This window comes from Cyrtonyx montezumae, unplaced genomic scaffold, assembly GCF_038088225.1.
Source record: "Cyrtonyx montezumae isolate F1298 unplaced genomic scaffold, pur_monq_1.0 scaffold_8, whole genome shotgun sequence".
Taxonomy (NCBI): Eukaryota; Metazoa; Chordata; class Aves; order Galliformes; family Odontophoridae; genus Cyrtonyx; species Cyrtonyx montezumae.
The window spans coordinates 47,889,047-47,907,832 of record NW_027072089.1 but is presented as its reverse complement, the minus strand read 5'-3'; the positions used below and the strand labels follow the sequence as shown (position 1 = coordinate 47,907,832).

At 38.6% G+C, this 18,786-nt stretch overlaps 1 protein-coding gene across 8 annotated transcripts in view; it reads right to left on the bottom strand.

Moving 5' to 3' along the window:
* The window catches only part of PTPRM (protein tyrosine phosphatase receptor type M), a 449,220-nt gene that overhangs the window by 31,321 nt on the left and 399,113 nt on the right, over positions 1–18,786 (bottom strand). For all 8 annotated transcript variants that reach the window (XM_065752038.1, XM_065752030.1, XM_065752031.1 and 5 more), the window contains one exon: positions 10,382–10,479. In XM_065752038.1, coding sequence (XP_065608110.1) covers positions 10,382–10,479 — 98 coding nt within the window. The remainder of the gene's footprint in view (positions 1–10,381; positions 10,480–18,786) is intronic.

Below are 18,786 nucleotides of genomic sequence, written 5' to 3'. Positions count from 1 at the left end.
TTTAGTAAAATAAACAATTGGAAAAAAAAAAAAAAAAAAAAAAAAGCACTGGCTGCATTACATTGCTCAGCCTTGATGGAAAACATGCCTGTTTCTAACTTGGTAAGTCTAGACAGTCTGGATTATGAGTAAGAACAGGGGACATTTAGAAGGACTGATTTAGAAGAGCACAGCAGTCCCCACCTTCTTCTCAAGTGCTGGATTTGCTTCCACCTTTTTTTAAACCTTATTTAAGATGATCCAGTAATTAGGGAAGCGCTGGGGGATGCTGCGCAGAAGTTATAGCCCTCTGTGCCTCGTGCAGCTTGTGCCCACAGGGGACTTCATACTCTGCAGCACAGAGGATGTGGGGCACGGAGCAGACTGGAGCAGAGCAGAAGGATCCATGACAACACAATTTCCTGAAAACTCTCCCAAGTGGAATAGGGGCTGTAACAGCTGTGGGAAGGGTGCCAGAACTGCAGTCATAGCCGCAGACCAACAGCAAATGATTCACTCAATGTGAGGAAAAAAAATAAAACATAACTTTCTTCTTTCCTTAAAAATAAATAAATAGGCTTTTTTAATACTTTTGGCTCATTCCATGATGCTGTTGCACGTGCTGTACTTTAGACATGGGAACTCCATGGACTCCGGATGAGCCACAAGTTCATGTAAATGCTTAAAGATCAGTTTTCTACTTCCTCTAAGGTCCCTCAAGTAAATATGATAGGGTTTTAAAGGAAGAAGTAGATTAAACAGTGTAAATTAAACTCACACTTAGAAATGTTTATTGGACTGAGGCCTTTATTTGTACAGGGAAAGACAATTGCAGCAAAATAGAATATGGTATTTCTCATCAAATATGAGAAACACTGCTGGTAACATATGTTTGTTCATTTTTTCTTTTTAGCACAGCTTTAGCTCCTGTGTCATTGCAAATCTCTTTCCCTTTTTTATAAACATTTGATACATGTACATTCCCACAGTATTCTCCTAAGGAAACTGGCAGCCCGTGGTGTGGACAGGTTCACTCTTCTCTGGGTGGAGAACTGGCTGGAGGGCCGTGCCCAGAGGGTAGTGGTTAATGGAGTTAAGTCCAGCTGGCGTCCTGTAACGAGTGGTGTCCCCCAAGGGTCAGTTTTGGGGCCCATCTTGTTTAATATCTTTATTGATGACCTAGATGAGGGAATTGAGTGTACCCTCAGTAAGTTTGCAGATGACACAAAGCTGGGAGGATGTGTCAAACTGCCTGAGGGTAGGGAGGCCCTTCAGAGGGATTTGGATAGGCTGAACAGCTGGGCTGAGCAAAATGGGATGAGGTTCAATAAGACCAAGTGCCGGGTCCTGCACTTTGGCCACAATAACCCCATGCAATGCTATAGGCTTGGGGCAGAATGGCTTGAAGAATGTAGAGAGGAAAAGGACCTGGGGGTGTTGGTTGATGCTCGGCTCAACATGAGCCGGCAGTGTGCCCAGGTGGCTAAGAAGGCCAACAGCATCCTGGCCTGTATTAGAAATAGTGTAGCCAGCAGGAGCAGGGAGGTGATCATCCCCCTGTACTCAGCTCTGGTGCGGCCGCACCTCGAGTACTGTGTTCAGTTTTGGGCCCCTCACTACAAGAAGGACATTGAGGCCCTGGAGCGTGTTCAGAGAAGGGCAACAAAACTGGTGAGGGGCCTGGAGCACAAGTCTTATGAGGAGCGGCTGAGGGAGCTGGGATTGTTTAGTCTGGAGAAGAGGAGGCTCAGAGGAGACCTTATAGCACTCTACCACTTCCTGAAGGGGGGTTGTGGTGAGGAGGGGGTAGGCCTCTTCTCCCTGATAAGTAATGACAGGACGAGAGGGAATGGCCACAAGTTGCGCCAGGGAAGATTTAGATTAGACCTCAGGAAGCATTTCTTTTCTGAAAGAGTGGTCAGGCGCTGGAATGGCCTGCCTAGGGAGGTGGTTGAGGCACCATCCCTAGCGCTGTTCAAGAAGCGTTTAGATGAGGTGCTTAAGGACTTAATTTAGTAGTTGGGTAGAGATAGTGATAGGAGGATGGTTGGACTAGATGATCTTATAGGTCCTTTCCAACCTTATGAACTTATGAACTTATGAACTTATGTCTTACAAAAAATCTACCAACAGAAGGTTTAGCTAAATAATTGATACATGAATCCAGGACCGAATATTAAGCGCATTAGATTTTTTTTTCACACAGTTGCTATCATAACAGTAAATATCGGCCACAAAGTAGAAAACATAATTTTGAAATCTCAACTGAGCAGAACTATAATTGAGAGTTTGTTCAGATACACCCCACATTTATACCCGAACACACTGCCAAAAAATACAGATGTTCATCACACGATGAGATAAAAGGGGTGATTGCCAGAGACATAATGAAAATGCTCTGGTTTAATCTATTCATCCCAAGGTACACTGTCCATTTGTTCCAACTGTTTATTTTGCTAATAATTTGAGAAATCTGGAGAATATGATTATCTGCTTTGACCTCTCCCTACCCCCATCCTCCAGCAAAATAGTCTAATGTGAGAAAATAAGAATTAAAAATGAAGATGGAAACTAGTTCTTGCTGCTTCTAAATATAACAAACAATGCAGGCAGTAGACAGATAATGAACACAGATTGTGACTTCCGAAGCTGTATATTTAGCCATTTGGCAACGTGACACATCTAGCTAAAGGCAGTATGAAAGCCAGGACAGTAATTCATTTACTTAGAGGTTTGGAATAGGAGGAATATTACGGAATTAATATGTGAGCTGGCTGTGAAAAATACTTTGCAGTTCCTACAGAACAGTTTAAATAACAATGATTATTCAGAGTTCCCAGTTTCCTTTGATTCTGAAATAGTCTTAGCAAAAAGGTGGTATAACTGGCTATGCGAACAATCCAGTGCGAGGATTGTCGTTACTGAAGAGCAGCATTATATATTCTAATTTAAAATTAATCCCAAACTAAGTAATGATGATAAGCCAGACATAAATTTTGAAGTGAAACCTCTAGGGTATAAAATGAAATAGCCAACTGAGCTCACTGGTGAAAACTTTTAACAGGTTTTACAGATATAAGTAGGATAACATCATATACTTTTATTTGGCTGACTTGAAATGAAAGAACATCCAATAACTGGAAGTATTTTTATTTGAATACCTTTCAAACAAAAGTGTATTGCGATGAAGAACATTTTATTACTTATAAACCCACCTTTGACAGGAGATAAAACCCGATTCTTTCTTTTTCATTTTGCTGTAGAGTCAGCTAATTGATCTATACTTCATTTTATGCTTTTCTAAATGAGGTATGGAAGAGAATTGAGAAATACAACATTTAAAATACTGTTTGGCACCAGCAGATGAATGGGTCTGTACAAAAGGCAGCAAGAAGTCTTCCTGTGGTTCACACAACTCTCACAGGTTGTGAGATCTCTATGGATTTTACTTGTTCAGCCCAACTTCTTCCAGCAGTGACACAGAGCTGACACCATTTGCCACTTTCTGCTGCCTTGTACTGCCCCAACACTACAATCTCGAGCTGCCCAGTGTACGCACTCTCAGTCAGCTTCTTCCTGGAATAGTTAGCTATCTGGACGTAGACTGCTCTGCACCCAAGGGAATAAATGCAATCCATTTGTTCATCAAAACTGCATGAACTGTTAGTATACCATCAACAGGGCAGCTTGAGTTGACCACACTTTGGCCATAAAATGGAATTAGTCTGGGAGAATTGCTTTAGGGTAAAGCTGACCCAAGGTAAAGTTGTTTGTAGTGTTCCTGCTTTCATCTGGTAGTAAAACAGAAGAATATGGATTGCCTCTATTTCACTGCTTATGTTTAGGCAATTTTGTCTCCTGCTGGTTATCAAAAAAGTCTGTAAATTAGTGCACTTTCCTACAGCCCTGGAGGAAGAAAGGCTGAGCGCAGAGCACATAAGAAGGGTAGTCCCATGCCAAGATGAAGAATGGTTACAGGATTAGCTGGAGCTCCTCAAAGCCTGTTTTAATCCCTTACAAAACTGTGAAATCATGGGCACACTGCTCAAATCCTGTGCTCCAAGAACCTGATGTGCCTGCATTGAGATGAACAGCCTGTACACTGAAACATGCTTCTGTTCCAAGAACAAAATCATGCCGTAAGTCGAGCTACAGAACACTGCTGAGTTAGCTGGTAGTTTCTGACTCTAAAGCCTAATCAACTGATGTCAGGTTACAGAGCTCTACATGCAACCCTACTGGGTACAGTCAAACTGTGTTGGTGTTCCCAGGATACTTCTTCCCTCACAAATACTAATTTCACAAGATCGATGAGGCGAGCAGCCCTACAGTGATGGAGCCATTTTGTTAGTCATGGCATTTCAAAGAGAAACCTTGAAGACCTCTTTGCAAACTGTACTTTCATTTGCATCCCACACTTCAGCAGCACATGAGCAGTTAGTCCAACAACAGGGTCCATGCACTTGTGTATCCTTCCACCTCTTTTATTTATTTCTCAAAATGTGTCACCTCAATCAGACTAATGAAGGTTAAGAACTAATCTCAATTGATTAACTCTCTCTTAGGCATAGCTTTTACTGGAAACAAGAAGCATCAAAATACTGAGTTGTTTTGTACATGTAGTTTTAAACCACATATTCTGTGGGTGACATCGGACAGTACCAAACACTTGTAGCTTGATATCCTGTTTGGTGATGTTAACATTGCTAAACTGGGGACATCTTTGTTAAACAATTACAAAGAGTCCTTCCTTCTCCTTCCCAAAGAACAGCAGCCATTTTTCTACCCCAAGGGCTCCTCCACTGCTGCACATAATGGAATAATGCCAACTTCTTATTTCTGGTTAGAAGTCTAGAAAGCTGAAATCCCTTCTGTCTACTAGAGGGGTACACTGACTTTAAAGATGAACAGCAATTTCAAATTACAATTGTTTTCTTTATTTTCACTGATACTCTGTAATACTATAATCTCTACTGTATCCAAAAACAGATACTGGAATTACAGTGAAGGTAAAACAAAAACCATGCAATACATAATAATATATTTACCTTAAGAGCAGGTCCTAAGTTTTCTGGATAAACATGATTAAGAATGAAAGCATTTCTGGATGTGGAAAGACAGTATTTATAAGTTTTTGAAGGTGAGACTGAAATTTATATAGAGGTAGGGATGGTTTTAATACAGCAAGCTTTCTTCCTCTCATGCATAAACTATTTTTTCTTTCTTTCAGGAGAAAAGTTTAAATGAAATCTTAGCCACTAGTATGCTTATAAATGCATTGGCACATCGCCTAGGGAGCACTAACGCCAGTATCCTGAACTAACACCACTGTAATTTAGCTTACCACATTTAGAGGCAATTTCAATTATATAGAGTGTTCTTCCATTTATACTAAATACAAATATGCTATTTGTTGGACGTGTTAAAGAGTTGTTCAGTTTTAACCTCTGCAATATCTCTGTAATGGGTGATCTGAATCTTAAATACAGTCTGAATTCAGCTTTGTTCATTAGAAAGCTCTTCTGCATGAAGATTCACAAAACTTTAAAATATGTTAACGTGGTCTTCATAATAGGTTTCTATCAGAAGAATCCTGTTTTATTCTAAGAACAAGTGGTAAGACTATTGCAAATTTCACACAGGGTTAGTTTTTGTGCTGGTGGAGTTGCCTAAGAATTTTTTGTTTAATTCTAGCAAAATGTTTTCAGTGAGGAGCCTTTGGACAAAACTTTATTTGACAATTTTTACTGGGTGTCTGATGTTTGTCCGTAACAGAAACATACCATAAGGAGAATCTGAAAATAATTAAGAGTTTTGGATTTTTTTTTTAATCAGGAAACACATTTGTATCTGTTCTAGAATTGTCTCTTGAATGTTGAACAAGGCTACACATTCTGAGCTCTCAAGGCCAAAGCACATACGACTGCTTAGGACTGGGCCCACATAGATTCCTTCTTGTGAAGAACAACACTTTTTCTGAAAGATTTTTATTTTACAATGAAGAATGATTTTTAACCCGCCAGCCTGAAGGAGATGTTCCTTCCCTGTCAATCGCTACACTTTACCACTGTATGGGGTCTTCTCACTGCCACGTAGACCCAACATTTTTTAACTGTGAAGAATTGGAGCCATCAACATTTTTGCAGCAAAGCAGATGACAGTGCCATGCAGGTCAACTGCAAATCCAGTCAAACAAGCAGAGGATCAGCTAAGCTGCCAACTTTTGGTGTTCTTTCTTTTTCCCTATTCAAGTACAGCCCTGATGGCTCCAGGGTGAGAAAAGTCACCCAGAGGAGGGTGAGATGGCTACCAGGAAAGCTCAATACTCCTCAAAGATGTCAGTGAGAGGTGGCTTTGGTAGTGTGAAGGCACAGGTGCAAGAATAGGGGCTATTTGCCACCCTATGCCCAACCTTTTTTCCCCTGTTTGTCTCACATCTGTTCTGTTGTTGTCAACTTCGCATCCCTTCAAAAAAAAAAAAAAAAAGTCTTTTGTGTGCTTATTAACACTATTAGCACTGGCTGTTTTCTAATTCTGGATAATAATTGTGAAACTCTAATTACTGTAATTACGATGCTCCAAGGGTGAGGTTTCATTTTTTATAATTATTTCTCATGATTTTTTTTTTGTAAATACTTTGTTATGTTAAAAGCATGATAGACAATCATGAGTCCTAGCAGTGCATTTATATATCAACCACCTCCACTGAATTTCATCAGTGCACTTCACCATTTATTAATCAGATATTACTAAATTCCTCCTGCCTCAAGCGAAAACAAGGAGTGGGAGAGAAAGTGACTACTGACAAATGACAGATGATGTGACATGCCAAGTTTGATTCCCCTAACCAAGTATCACTACCAGCCTCAGAAGAGCAAAGATGGAATTGACAGCTAGATGGCACAACAGAATATTTTCTAAACCTTCCCAGTGAATTTTTTTAAGGAGGAAAAAAATTTCAATGTGTACAAACAATGAAACACTTCAAGAAGAAACCTGAGACTTTGGCCAATATATGAAGACTGTGATCCAGTTCTCATTGCTTTCCACAGAAGGATCCAGCTATATGAGAGATCTCTTGGAATAAGCAAGATGTTCTCTCATGTCTCCTTTCCAATTATCCCTATGTTAGTGGGATAAAAAGTTTGCTGTCTTTTGGAGTAATCCACCATATTATGCTAAGTCTCTCAGGTAAAGATGACTTAAAGAGACTTAAGATGACACAACTACCTACAGTTGCTCCTCACTAACAGGAGGATGGAGGTCTCTGCATGAATATAACCCAAAGTGCATGAATATAATCCAATTTTTATTTTTTTAATAGCTTGTTGTCATATTGATATATTTTTATGAGTTTTGCTTAGTCCATGGCTTAGGTAACATTGATACTTGCACTAAAATACGGGTATATCACAACACTAATTACTTCTCCTTCCCTTTTTTCAGCCTTCATTGAGAAAAGAAAGTTGTTGACCACAGCCTGAAGAAGGCAGACTTTTATCTTTGTCTTTTAAAGGCAGCCTGTTTTTTCACTTTTTTTGTAAAAGTTCTTAAGTCAACGCAGTCTTAACTAAAAAACACTTCATCAGCTGTTATCAAAGAACTGTTCATGCAACTCAGCAATGATTTTTCTAAATGACTGTGAGACCTCATTTAGTTTTTTAATAAACAGTCACATTCTAATGAGGTCTTCATAAAACTGACTAAATATGTTTAGAAATCATTAGCTTAAATTACCAGTACAAAAGTCTCCTTGGGGAGCCCTGCAGATTTTGTGATAAGACTTCTGGCAGATGGATTGGTATAACAGCACAAGCGAGTTCTGAATTTCCACACAAGCAGTGTAAATGTGAGTGACTGGGTAACAGGCTACTGGATAAAGAGCTAAATGTCCCTCAGGTGGGTTCATTAAAGAGAGAAAACAATCAAAACACATTTCTGTGCCATTTAAATACCAGGTGCACAGCAGTCTGCAGGTGCCAGAAACACTGACAAGGGTCCCTTGCTGGAACACACAAGAGCTAAAAGGGATGCATGGTTTTGACAAGTATGCCTCAGATAATGACAGATATTGGCAGATGTACCCAGACCCTGCTGGAGGGTAATGCAGGGACTGAGTCATTTGCAGCAGGTGCTTGCATTAGGGACAGCCTCATGGTGATTCCTCCATTCGCAATTAAAACAGTCCTGATGCATAATGCTCCAGGGCAAGAAACAAGTTCCTAGCACTGATTTAATGACTATCCAGCCAGTCCTGGTAAACAAATACACATACGCCCCCTCTATGGTTAATTCATGATGGACATAAATTGTGTGGCAAACATGTTAAATGGATATTCCCCTTTTCTGGAAACATAAAGTTCTCCTTTACTTCAAATGGGTAAAAGGTTAAAAAACAAGAAATAATAAGCCCTATGAATCTTATATCAGCTACTGTGCCTGAAATAGAAAACCTCAAGGTCAGGAAGGTTACAAGGTTTGCCCTGTCGGAATGCTACCAAAAGGACCATTAAAATCATTACTAATCAAAGTGACACAGAGCTTGTGTTTGGGGCTGTGGGGACAGACGGTGTGTTGTAATATGCCTCCTTGTTGCTGATGGTTCACACCCTAGGAGTGGAACAGAAGCACCAACAGAGGAATGACTGCAGTGCTTTGTGGCTCACATGATCTCATGTCCATTAGAAGCTCATTTTAATTCTGCTCTCCCATCTCACCTATGTTGGCCTCTGGAGAAAGTGAGAACAAAGTAATTTCTACCACTGTCAGAAACAAGAAAACTGCAGATCGCTATCCCACTAGGACTTCTGCACCCCTAAGAAGTCTCCATGGTGGCACAAACTGTTTCTCACTGGTAAGGAAATATGCTGCATATCTAAACAGAGTGAGCAGAGGCCTCAATGCTGGCAGCACACCTGGCATGTCCCCAGGTGGTACCTGACAGTTCACACTAATTGGTGCTTTCAAATGTGGACATCAGGAAAAAGAGTATGTGGTGTTGCATAGTACACTAGTTTGGTTCTAAGGCTTGTTCATCCATCCCCTGAAAATATCTTCTTTTTGTGTGTGTGTGCTTTGGTACTTAAGAATGTATATTAAGCTATAAAAGATTTGCTGGGAGTTTAAGGTCCCTTCCAATCCAAGCCATTATATGCTGTTATGATTCCTATTTGTACAAATTCATTTTGAACTTCTAAGTAGCCACCCAACTGTTATTATCCTCCTCTTCACTCAAGGGACTGAACTTTCAAAGCAGCCTCCATGATGCATTTTGTCTCTGCAATTAGCTGTACATTGTGTTCCTGCAGCAGGTGTTAATTGCAGGCAGAAATACTACATTTTTATGTCTAAAAATAATACTTGCACCTGATCTGTTGGCAGATTCGCACATACAGATATCTAAATGTTAGAATTTGTATTAGCAATCGATCAAGGACATAAAGAAAAATGAATTCAGTTTGTAAAATGGGACTTACGAAATGGAGATAAGATCCAGCCCTTTGACTCATACTACATGAGGAGTGTTCTCTCCTAGTACAGACACCACAAAGCAGATCAGACACTCCACCAGCATGAAATTTAGAATGTCTCAAAACCATGTGGCTCACACCAAGATATGTGCACTTCTTATTTCAACACTTAACAATAATTCAACAATAAATCAAGCAACGAAAGATAAGTAAACATTATGAATCAGGTAACTCAAGCTTTCCTTAACTACTGAGCTCCCAAATAAGACCTCTTGATCAGAACAGAACAGTTCAATTGGAAGAGACCTTCAAACAACACTGAATCCAACTGCCAGAGCATTTCAGGGCCAACAAAAAGTTAAAATGTGTTACAGAGGGCATTGTCCAATTGCCTCTCAAACAGAGTACTGTCTACAAATAAGTCAATTTATTCTGTTTTAGTCCAGGAGGCTTACAAGAAGGAGTGCCCAAACTGCATTGATTTGAACAAACATACTGTGAAAAAGGTGTAGTTTCATAGTTTAAATACTTCTCAGAAATTTGTTCCAGAATAACTTCTCTTTCCCTCCTTAAAAAAAAAAAAAAAGAAAATTGATGACTCTATATCTTGTTCTGTAACCAGTTCCCTGATTTCCCCTAATAGAAAAAGTATGTACACAAAGATATGACGTTTTCCCTCTTTGGCAGTCATTGCAGGCTGTGTTGTACAGAATACAACTTTATCAGTTACGTTTTTTACGGGGCTACTGTTATCAAAGCCAAGCATCCAAAGCATGCTTAAAAATAATTGGTAATGAATCTCTTAGCATACACAGTCATAAATATTTTATGTGCCTTACTCAGTATATAAGCATATTGTTGGCCTGCTATTTAACTTCCAAAAGCAAACACCTTGGAAGCCTTTCATCTTTTTAAGTGCAAAAATCACTTACCCTTCCCACTTCTACGAGATTAGTAACCATGATTATGCTGGCTGTGTTCTCATGCCATACCATTCTCCAAAAGTCATATATTGTCTCCTGCATTGGTCCTGAAAAAATAAATCAAAGGAAAGGTTATTTTCTTTAAGTCTCATGATTAGAAGCTTGTCCCTGGGGTAGTCTGAGAAACCGCGATTATCCACATCTATTCATATCACTATCATCACATTTTTCATTTAGGGTCAATTTCTTTCCTGTCATCCCACCTATCTGCATTTAAGTATTTTTCTCCTGAAATAATACTCTGAAAGAAAGTTAGTTCTCCAGCATCTAGGTATTTATCTCTGTAATACCCAGAAGTAGAATTATAAAAAATGGATAACATTACTCTTTCTCTTAACAATTGAATGATAACCCAGGGAAGTTGTACCTTGAATGAAATGAGCCTCAGTAGACTATGTGGCCTTTCCCAGGTTCTAATATTTTTCTTAGTATCTACTATCCATCAAATTACCCCAGCTCCTAAATAGTACTTCTTGAAGTGAAACAGGAGTTATAGTTTCTTGCTGCAGTATATCACTTTGCAAAGCAGCGGGGAAGTGGTAAAGAACCCCGGTGTGTAATGGCAGCAATGTCCTCTGCTGTTCTTGTAGAGAAGAATGATTCTGAATTACTCTGAACGCTTTTGTAGATACAGGCCTTCCTCCAGCACTGTACTGAGACTGGGTACCAACCCACAAAAGCACAGGAAATGTCAGTGACAGAAACATAACATGTTCAGAAGAACTACATCACTCTGCATGTACCTGTTACCATCTGTTTCTAGCCCACGTGTCTTCATGATGTTTTATGTGTCTACCTGACATTCAGTGTGCCATCTTGATTTGAAACCAGCGGTTTAAAATCACTAAGGCAATAAAAATAAATGCACAGTACTATCAAGTACTACAAATGTAACAGCCATAGGGAATCCATTACTGAACTGTCACACTGCAGTAAGCAATTATCTTCCTATTTAGAGGAATACCAGAAAGCAATTCCTTGGAGGGGCAAATAGGTTAAGTTAGTGGCATGTATGTTCCTCCAGTGAAGAAACCATAAATCTCAAAGCATTACGAAATCTTACATTGACAGATCCAGTTAGTTTGGCACCCAAGTCTTGATACTTTGAGCTCGCTTTGAAAATTCAGTTTTTCCTCTGAAAGTCAAGTACTTAGCGAACAATGCAGTAATATAATAGGAAAGTGAAACCCAGCTCATCCGGCCATTAACACGTCAGTTGTAATGCAACTTACTTAGAACTCAAGTTTAAGAAAAACGATGATAATAGTTTTAAATACATGAATTAAAAAAAAATATTTTGATTTTCAGCAATTTCAAAGCGTATGATCATCTGTAATTTGCACAGACAATTTAGAAATGTTCTGTATTCTCCCCCTTACTTAATTTCTTTCTTTTTTGAAGTGCTACATATATAGTTAGTTTCACTGCTTTCCTTAAAGTCTGCCAACTTGTCTTTTACTTGTTTTGGTAGTTCATGTAACAGGAGATCAAGCCAGTTAAAACAATAGGAAGCTATGACTGACAGAACACAGGAAATGTCAGAAGGTCTCAGAGTAGAAGAAATAACAGAATCCAAAACCACAGTTTCTAAATTACCAAACTCATGCTGATATTGTGACTGCAAAACCGGTGACCTTGTCTTTCTAATTTATGGCACAGAAGAGCTATTTTTGAGAGATTTCATTCAGAAGTATGACAGATTTAAGTTTCTCCATCACGTAGGAATCTACAAGACGCATTTTACTTCTACATAAACATCCTGGATACACAGTATAGAAATACTGCCTGCAGAATTTTGGATGTTACAGTCAGATAATTAATAAACAGTCCAGTGAATGTTTACCTTGCTTATGTTTTAATAACGTAGCTTTCTGGGCGATTAAAGTCACAATGGCAGAAGAAAGGCTTTGGGCCAACCTCTCTGCCAGGTAAAGGGAAGGAGACTATTTTACTCACAGTAGAAAAATGCTGTCACTATGTTGCTTTCCTTCCTCTCAAATCTCAAACAAATATTTAGCAGAATTACTATTGCTATCAGCTTTGAAGGAATGTAGCTAAAAATAGGAGTAGGGAGGGGCAATTTTCCACTGAGTAAAGGAGTCTGCAAGTTCATGACACATTTCTAAGATTATTTTAGCTTGATTAAGGACAAATTATAACAACCCTGTTGCTTCAGGAATCCACATTCACAGCCTTGTTTAATGGAGAAAATCTAAATGGTTCCACTGCATTGTGTTTCTGCAGGATTATGTGATGTTTCAAGACGGTTTATCTGAGTATGTTTTTGGTAAAGCTACAAGCTGAGAAAAAAATCCTGTCTACACAGCCCAGTTACTTTCCCTTCATAAGAAGCCAGAATCTTTGAGAAATGAAGGGACAGTGTAGGAAGTTTCTCTGCTTGTTACTCCAGACAATTTCCTTTCCTACAGATTCACTTGACACTGGAGATTGTCAGGCCATATTTTGTCAGTCCCTTCTGACAGCACTAGGAGAACTGGCAACAATTTATTCCTTTTTTTTCCCCCAAAGTCAGCATAACTTGTCTTGTGATTTAAAGATTCTTGTGCTTCAGATCCTGAAATTACAAATTCCAACAGAAAAGAGATGTAAAACACTACTTTCTTCCTAAATATTTTGAGTTTGTGACTCTATATACAAGAAAAAGATAATAGATTATAGGAAAATAAAATCTTTAGAAAAAGACATAGCACTTTTCAGGCCATAGAATGAGACAGTTTTTCAAGTTTGGTTCCACCTTACAGAATGCCCTGTTTTGCAGTCTTGAGTATGCTCTTTTTGACCTTACTATCTGAATGATAAAACAATGCTAATTAAAAGTGCTTGACAGAACTTTTTCTCACTTTTCCCCTCCAATTCTTTTATTCAGCCTCCAAACTTCTTTCATATTCAGGACACTGAAAGGAAAAAAACGCCAAAAACCTACCTTTAAGTCTCAGAATGTAATTCTTTTCTATCCCATTTTTCTTTTCTTCTTGACATTTTTCAAATTATTTTCTGACATATGAATAAATTATTACTTGTCTCCAGCCAGTACTGAAAAGCATTAGAGGCTACGTAGGGTTGGAGGATTTATTGTCGTGAAGAACGGAACAATTTGATTCTGGAGACTCATGGTAGGGAGAGAAAGAGCCTACAATTGTTCTAAGCAGCAACTTAACAGATGTGTGCACAATAAGCAGGAGGGTTGTTCTCAGCAGTTGCCCTCTTGTGGGAGGAAAAGGTCTGAAGAGAAGGCACTGCACTGCCTAACAGTAAGCCTGTGGTGTACCCCATTAGTTACACAATATAGTAGCTGGTATCAAAAATTGCTGCTGTGAAAAAGGAAATCAACGACATACTGCCACATGAAGATGAAAAGCAAAGGAAAATAAGAAAAAGAAATCAGCCTCCCAAACCCAGGTAATTAAATGCATTAATGAAAAAAAACCAACACCAACACTCAAAAGAAGTGATCAGTGGAATATATCACAACCTTTAGTTGTAATACTAGTAGTTGTTTGTTGCTGCTGTGGAAATGCCAGCCTATCTGGAAATGGAAAATCACATAGCTTCTAAGAATGGGTGAAACTCTAAAGGGCCTGCTTCTGCCCACGGAGATTTCTTGAGCCTCTTCCACTTGGTGTCGTGAGAATCACTTCTAGCAACTGGTATTGCTACTGTGGTGTGTGATCATTTTAAATGTTATAAATTAACCTAGCATACTGAAAAATAGTGAGAAAACATAGGAAAAAATAGCAGAAACAGAAAGAAAGAAGTAAAACCTGAATCCTGAAATGTTCTCGGAGCTTATTCAGACTAGGGCTTGTAAATATCTAACCCAAGCCATTCTATGATTCTATGAAACCTCTTTCCAGCTTCCAAACCATGTGAGTATGTGGTTGTAAAATGGTCCCCTCACTTAGAGATTACAGCAGCAACAAGAAATGTCTTCACATCTTACTGAAGCAAGACTTGCTCCTTGCCAATGTGACTACCTACAACCTTGGCACTCAAGGACAAGAGGCTGATATGCCTATAGAGAGGGAGCTTCATTTTAGCTCTCATTCCTTATGGTCCCTTCAGAATGAACTTGAGCTGCAGTGATTTTTTTCTCATTAATAAATATGGTTGTGTGGCAAAAATTAAAAAAAGCCACAAAAAAGGAATGATTAAACTTGCAAATACACTGTCAAAAATCCCAAGCCCATTATGCAGCACAAATCACTCAACATACATATGAAAGAGTAAAAGCAAATGTAAATAAACAAAAAATAATTACTAAGAGAACAGAGTACAAGCAAATAGATTAAGAAGTTCAAGAATGCTCTTTTTTCCTAGTGAACCCCTTTAAATGGGACAAACTAGCTGTTAGTAAGGTAACTTAGGGAGAATTTCACAACAGGAAGCGAAATTATAGGGTTACTAATGCTCTACCAATCTAGTGATCTGATTATCTGCAAGTACATGCTATTTGCTCTTTTAACCATGCTAGAATTTGGAGTTAAGAGCAAAACTGCCTTTCAGAAAAAAAAAAAAGTTATGTAAAAACTGCAGTTAAATACTATTTTAAACTACAGATATTACTGACTGCAGGTGAGGAACATCTCCAATACCTGAAATACATTTTATTCCCTACATAATCAACATGTCTAACATTTTATCAACAGGAATTTACAGGCACATTGTTATCAGATAAGTTTGTATAAGCACTCAGCTCTGTCAGCTGCCTAGTTACCTCATGGGAATTTCTTCTGTGGTTGGCAGCTCTAAAAACCTGGGCACTCATTTACATAATGAGCATAGACTAATGCGCATAAAACTAGGTCCCACCTTTTCATATAGTAAAAATAAAAAAGCCTTCTTTCTGATATAGCCAGCATACTAAAAAAAAAAAGTGATAGACCATGGTTGTGCTGATTTAGTTGAAAGAATCACACCAACGAGCAAGATAAACCCATAGTTCAGTCTCATCTTCACCCTTCCCAAATGAATGAGTTTCTCAATGGAAGATACTCAGTTACTGATAACTTGATTTGTCAAAAAGAGTGTTTATCATGGGCTTCTTAAATATGTATGCTATCATGTATTTAACTTTCACTCAACCTTCCAGGCATTCCTAAGGGTTAGTGCCTGTATAGAAGCCAGTGAAGGCCAGAACAAAGCTCTACTACCCAACCTTAAAAAACTCAAGCAGTGATCATGCACTCTTTCTACAATAACTTCTCGAAGTAGGATTAGGCATTTGTTCTCTAACAAAAGAGATGCACTTCAACGGACTTTAATTGTTTTTAAAGTCTCATACCAGAGTATGTTTTTATAGGCCGTGTATATATGCTCCTACCAACACTGGATAAATTTTAGGTCGGAGATAAAACTGCGACTGAGATACTAATAAATTCTATGGGCCCATGTTTCTTCAGCAGCTACCAAATACACACAGATCAGTCTACTGTATTTAAAGCAGCAATAAAAAAATGATGAAAAGGTCATATTACCTTATAATGCTTTTGCTGAAGTCCTCACCAATCTGGTTAAGAAACCGAAACATTGGAGAGGATAAAACATACCCCAAAGCAACGCATCTATTCACTGTCACTAGTCTTCCATAGGCAAGTCACTATTAGAATTAGCATAGTAAAAGGCAACATACATTTGTACTGGCAGAATTTAGCCATAAATGCTTCATTGTTTTTTATTAATTGCCAGTTTCTAGCTGCCATACTTCAGTATTTATTATTTGTCACCTCTGAGTATCCCAGCTCCAGACATTTTGTGCACTGAAGAATCTCTATGAAATTAAACAAAACCCTGCAATGAGCTGAAGAAACACATTCTCACTTTTATGACTTTATTGGATTTATAGCATTGGTACAGTCTGTGGTTGTATATCAAAGGTGCTTTCTAATGCCTTACAAACATTAATTATTATGTAATCTTCAGAAGTGCTACATTCTAATTATACCGCAGTGCTATCCTTCCCAATAAAACCTTCCTGTAAATCTCTTCTGCCTTGGAAAAATACCAATAAACAAAGATGCAGATGAACTTTCAACAAAGTTGGTAGCCATTAAGTATGTTAAGCCAACAGGCTGCCCAAACAAAGAAGCCTGAGGCAATGGTTACTCTTAGATAAGGTATGGAAAGAAATTCTCCTTCCTTTTAAATGGTATTTTAGATGATTCCTCTATGGTAGCAAATTCAGAGACAGGGCAGAAAGAAGCCACTTGTTTGTAAGGCAGTTATTAACTGATATTTATGTGAGAAAGGATACTATTTTCTGAGCAACAAATCTACCAAAACTTTAATCATAAACAAAATGTTCAGTTGCTCCCAGCACCAGCTTTAAACAAGGCTTCAGAACATACCACGTTCATCAATCACATGCATTACCCATAGATGAGTTGCAGCTAGTACTCCATTTCTTTTTTTGTCCTTTTTCAATGATGGTATCTTACAATCCAAAAAAGAAAAAATCTACAGTATGCAGCCATGTTATTCCACAGTATGCCACCTCAGCTACACACAGGTGGGTTAATCAGGACCGAGCTATGAATTTAAAGTATGTTTTTTCATGATTTCCTCATCGTAGATGCATTGTCAATAGGAAACAGATCTGACTGAATCTTATTAGCTTGACATTTCACCAGCATACTGCTTATAAAGCAAGCTGAAATAATTTATTGGGACAAATGCTGCCCAATGCAGCTACTGGCAATGTAGATGCCTTCTACTGTATCCTGCATTCGGGGAAAACACAACCATCTCTCATTATCAGCAGAGGGACAGCATAGTGAATAGTAATTGGCTGATTTTCAAGCACAAACTAAATGCTTCCTGCTGCCAGCCAGCCAGTCACCAAGTGCTGCTGGCTGCAGATTGCTCTGTGTGAAAATTGGCTTTCACAAAATGAAATTTTCAAAGCGCTTTCAAGTCCCATTAGCTTCCAATGAGGCTTAGACTACAAAGTGACTGAGGTGCAGGCAGAAATTTTATCTACTACTCCTGTGGGACTAGCCATGTTTTGGCTGGCCTTCTGTACCACCGCCTCCTACATTTAGAGGAGCCAGCACTAGGTCTTAAACAGGATGAAGAAATGGAGGATACTGACCTGTAAATTCTCCATCTTTCCAAATGCAAAAGGAACATAGAAATATTTGGCCTAAAACATACACTTTACAACCTACAGTAGTCATGAGTTACAGCACTGTTGTTTTGTGAAGCTTACTCAAATGTTTCACAGCTAGCTGAAATTAAAGAAAACCACATCATTCTAAACTAGCACTTAATATGGAGATTCTTCAGAAACATCCTTTGATCAATGGCATAATTGATAATTCTAGAGATTTTTCTCTATTGGAAATTGTTAATCATCTTCAAAAGACATATTCTATACGTGTGTATATATATACAGCTCCAGGCAATGAGGTACCAACCAATCACTGTCTGTAGCTGGAGGATTTCTCATTCTGGCATTTCCTCTGATCCTACTCTGCAGTGTTTCTGTGAGTAGACATAAGGTTTTATAGGAGTGTGGTATTTATTCTCTGGAATATCATACAGCATTTTATTTTATTTTTTGTTACAGAGCTAACTAGGCAGGAACAATACATAGCTCTTTGTTTTATTTTGTCTGTCTTATGGCACCATCTTACCTGGAGCTCTACTGTAGTGGGATCTACCTTACATGTTAACTGCACATGAATACACACAAGGTATTCCTGCCTCTCACAGTCACAATCAAAACATGCCTGGAGAGACAACAGGAAGCAAGGTAGGGGCAGTATGAACCAAACAGATTTGGTGTAACACGCAGCAGTCAAAATGTGCCAGCGCCCTCACTATTTCTGGATATTCTTAACTGTCCCTTATCCATATTACTATTTCCACTATCTTCAGAAACAAGCCAATGCTGCACTTAAGTATATTTTTAAATCTGATACCAGGCTTGACACATGCTATTTAAGACATTTTTATAATGCTGGTAGCTAATGCCACCAGTTAACTTTCCATCAAATAAAGTGTTACACACTTATTGATTGACATTTCTCCATGGCTAAATTTCCAATACTATCTCAGTTTGTTCTGTATCAACAAAGTAAAATGAAAATGTCATATGAATTTCCAAAGAATAAATAGCATGTTCCCCTAACACCTTTTGACTACTCACAGATTGCAGATTAGGAAGAGAGGAACTGCTGACCACAGAAATTGCCCAGATCTACCCAGTTAGCCTGAGATTAGGCTAAGTGAAATGCAATAAAGGCTGTGTGCACAGTACTACTGACTACATCTGTGTCATAACAACATTCAGGCAAGCTACTTTTTCTGATCTCAATGGCAGGAAAGGAAATGTT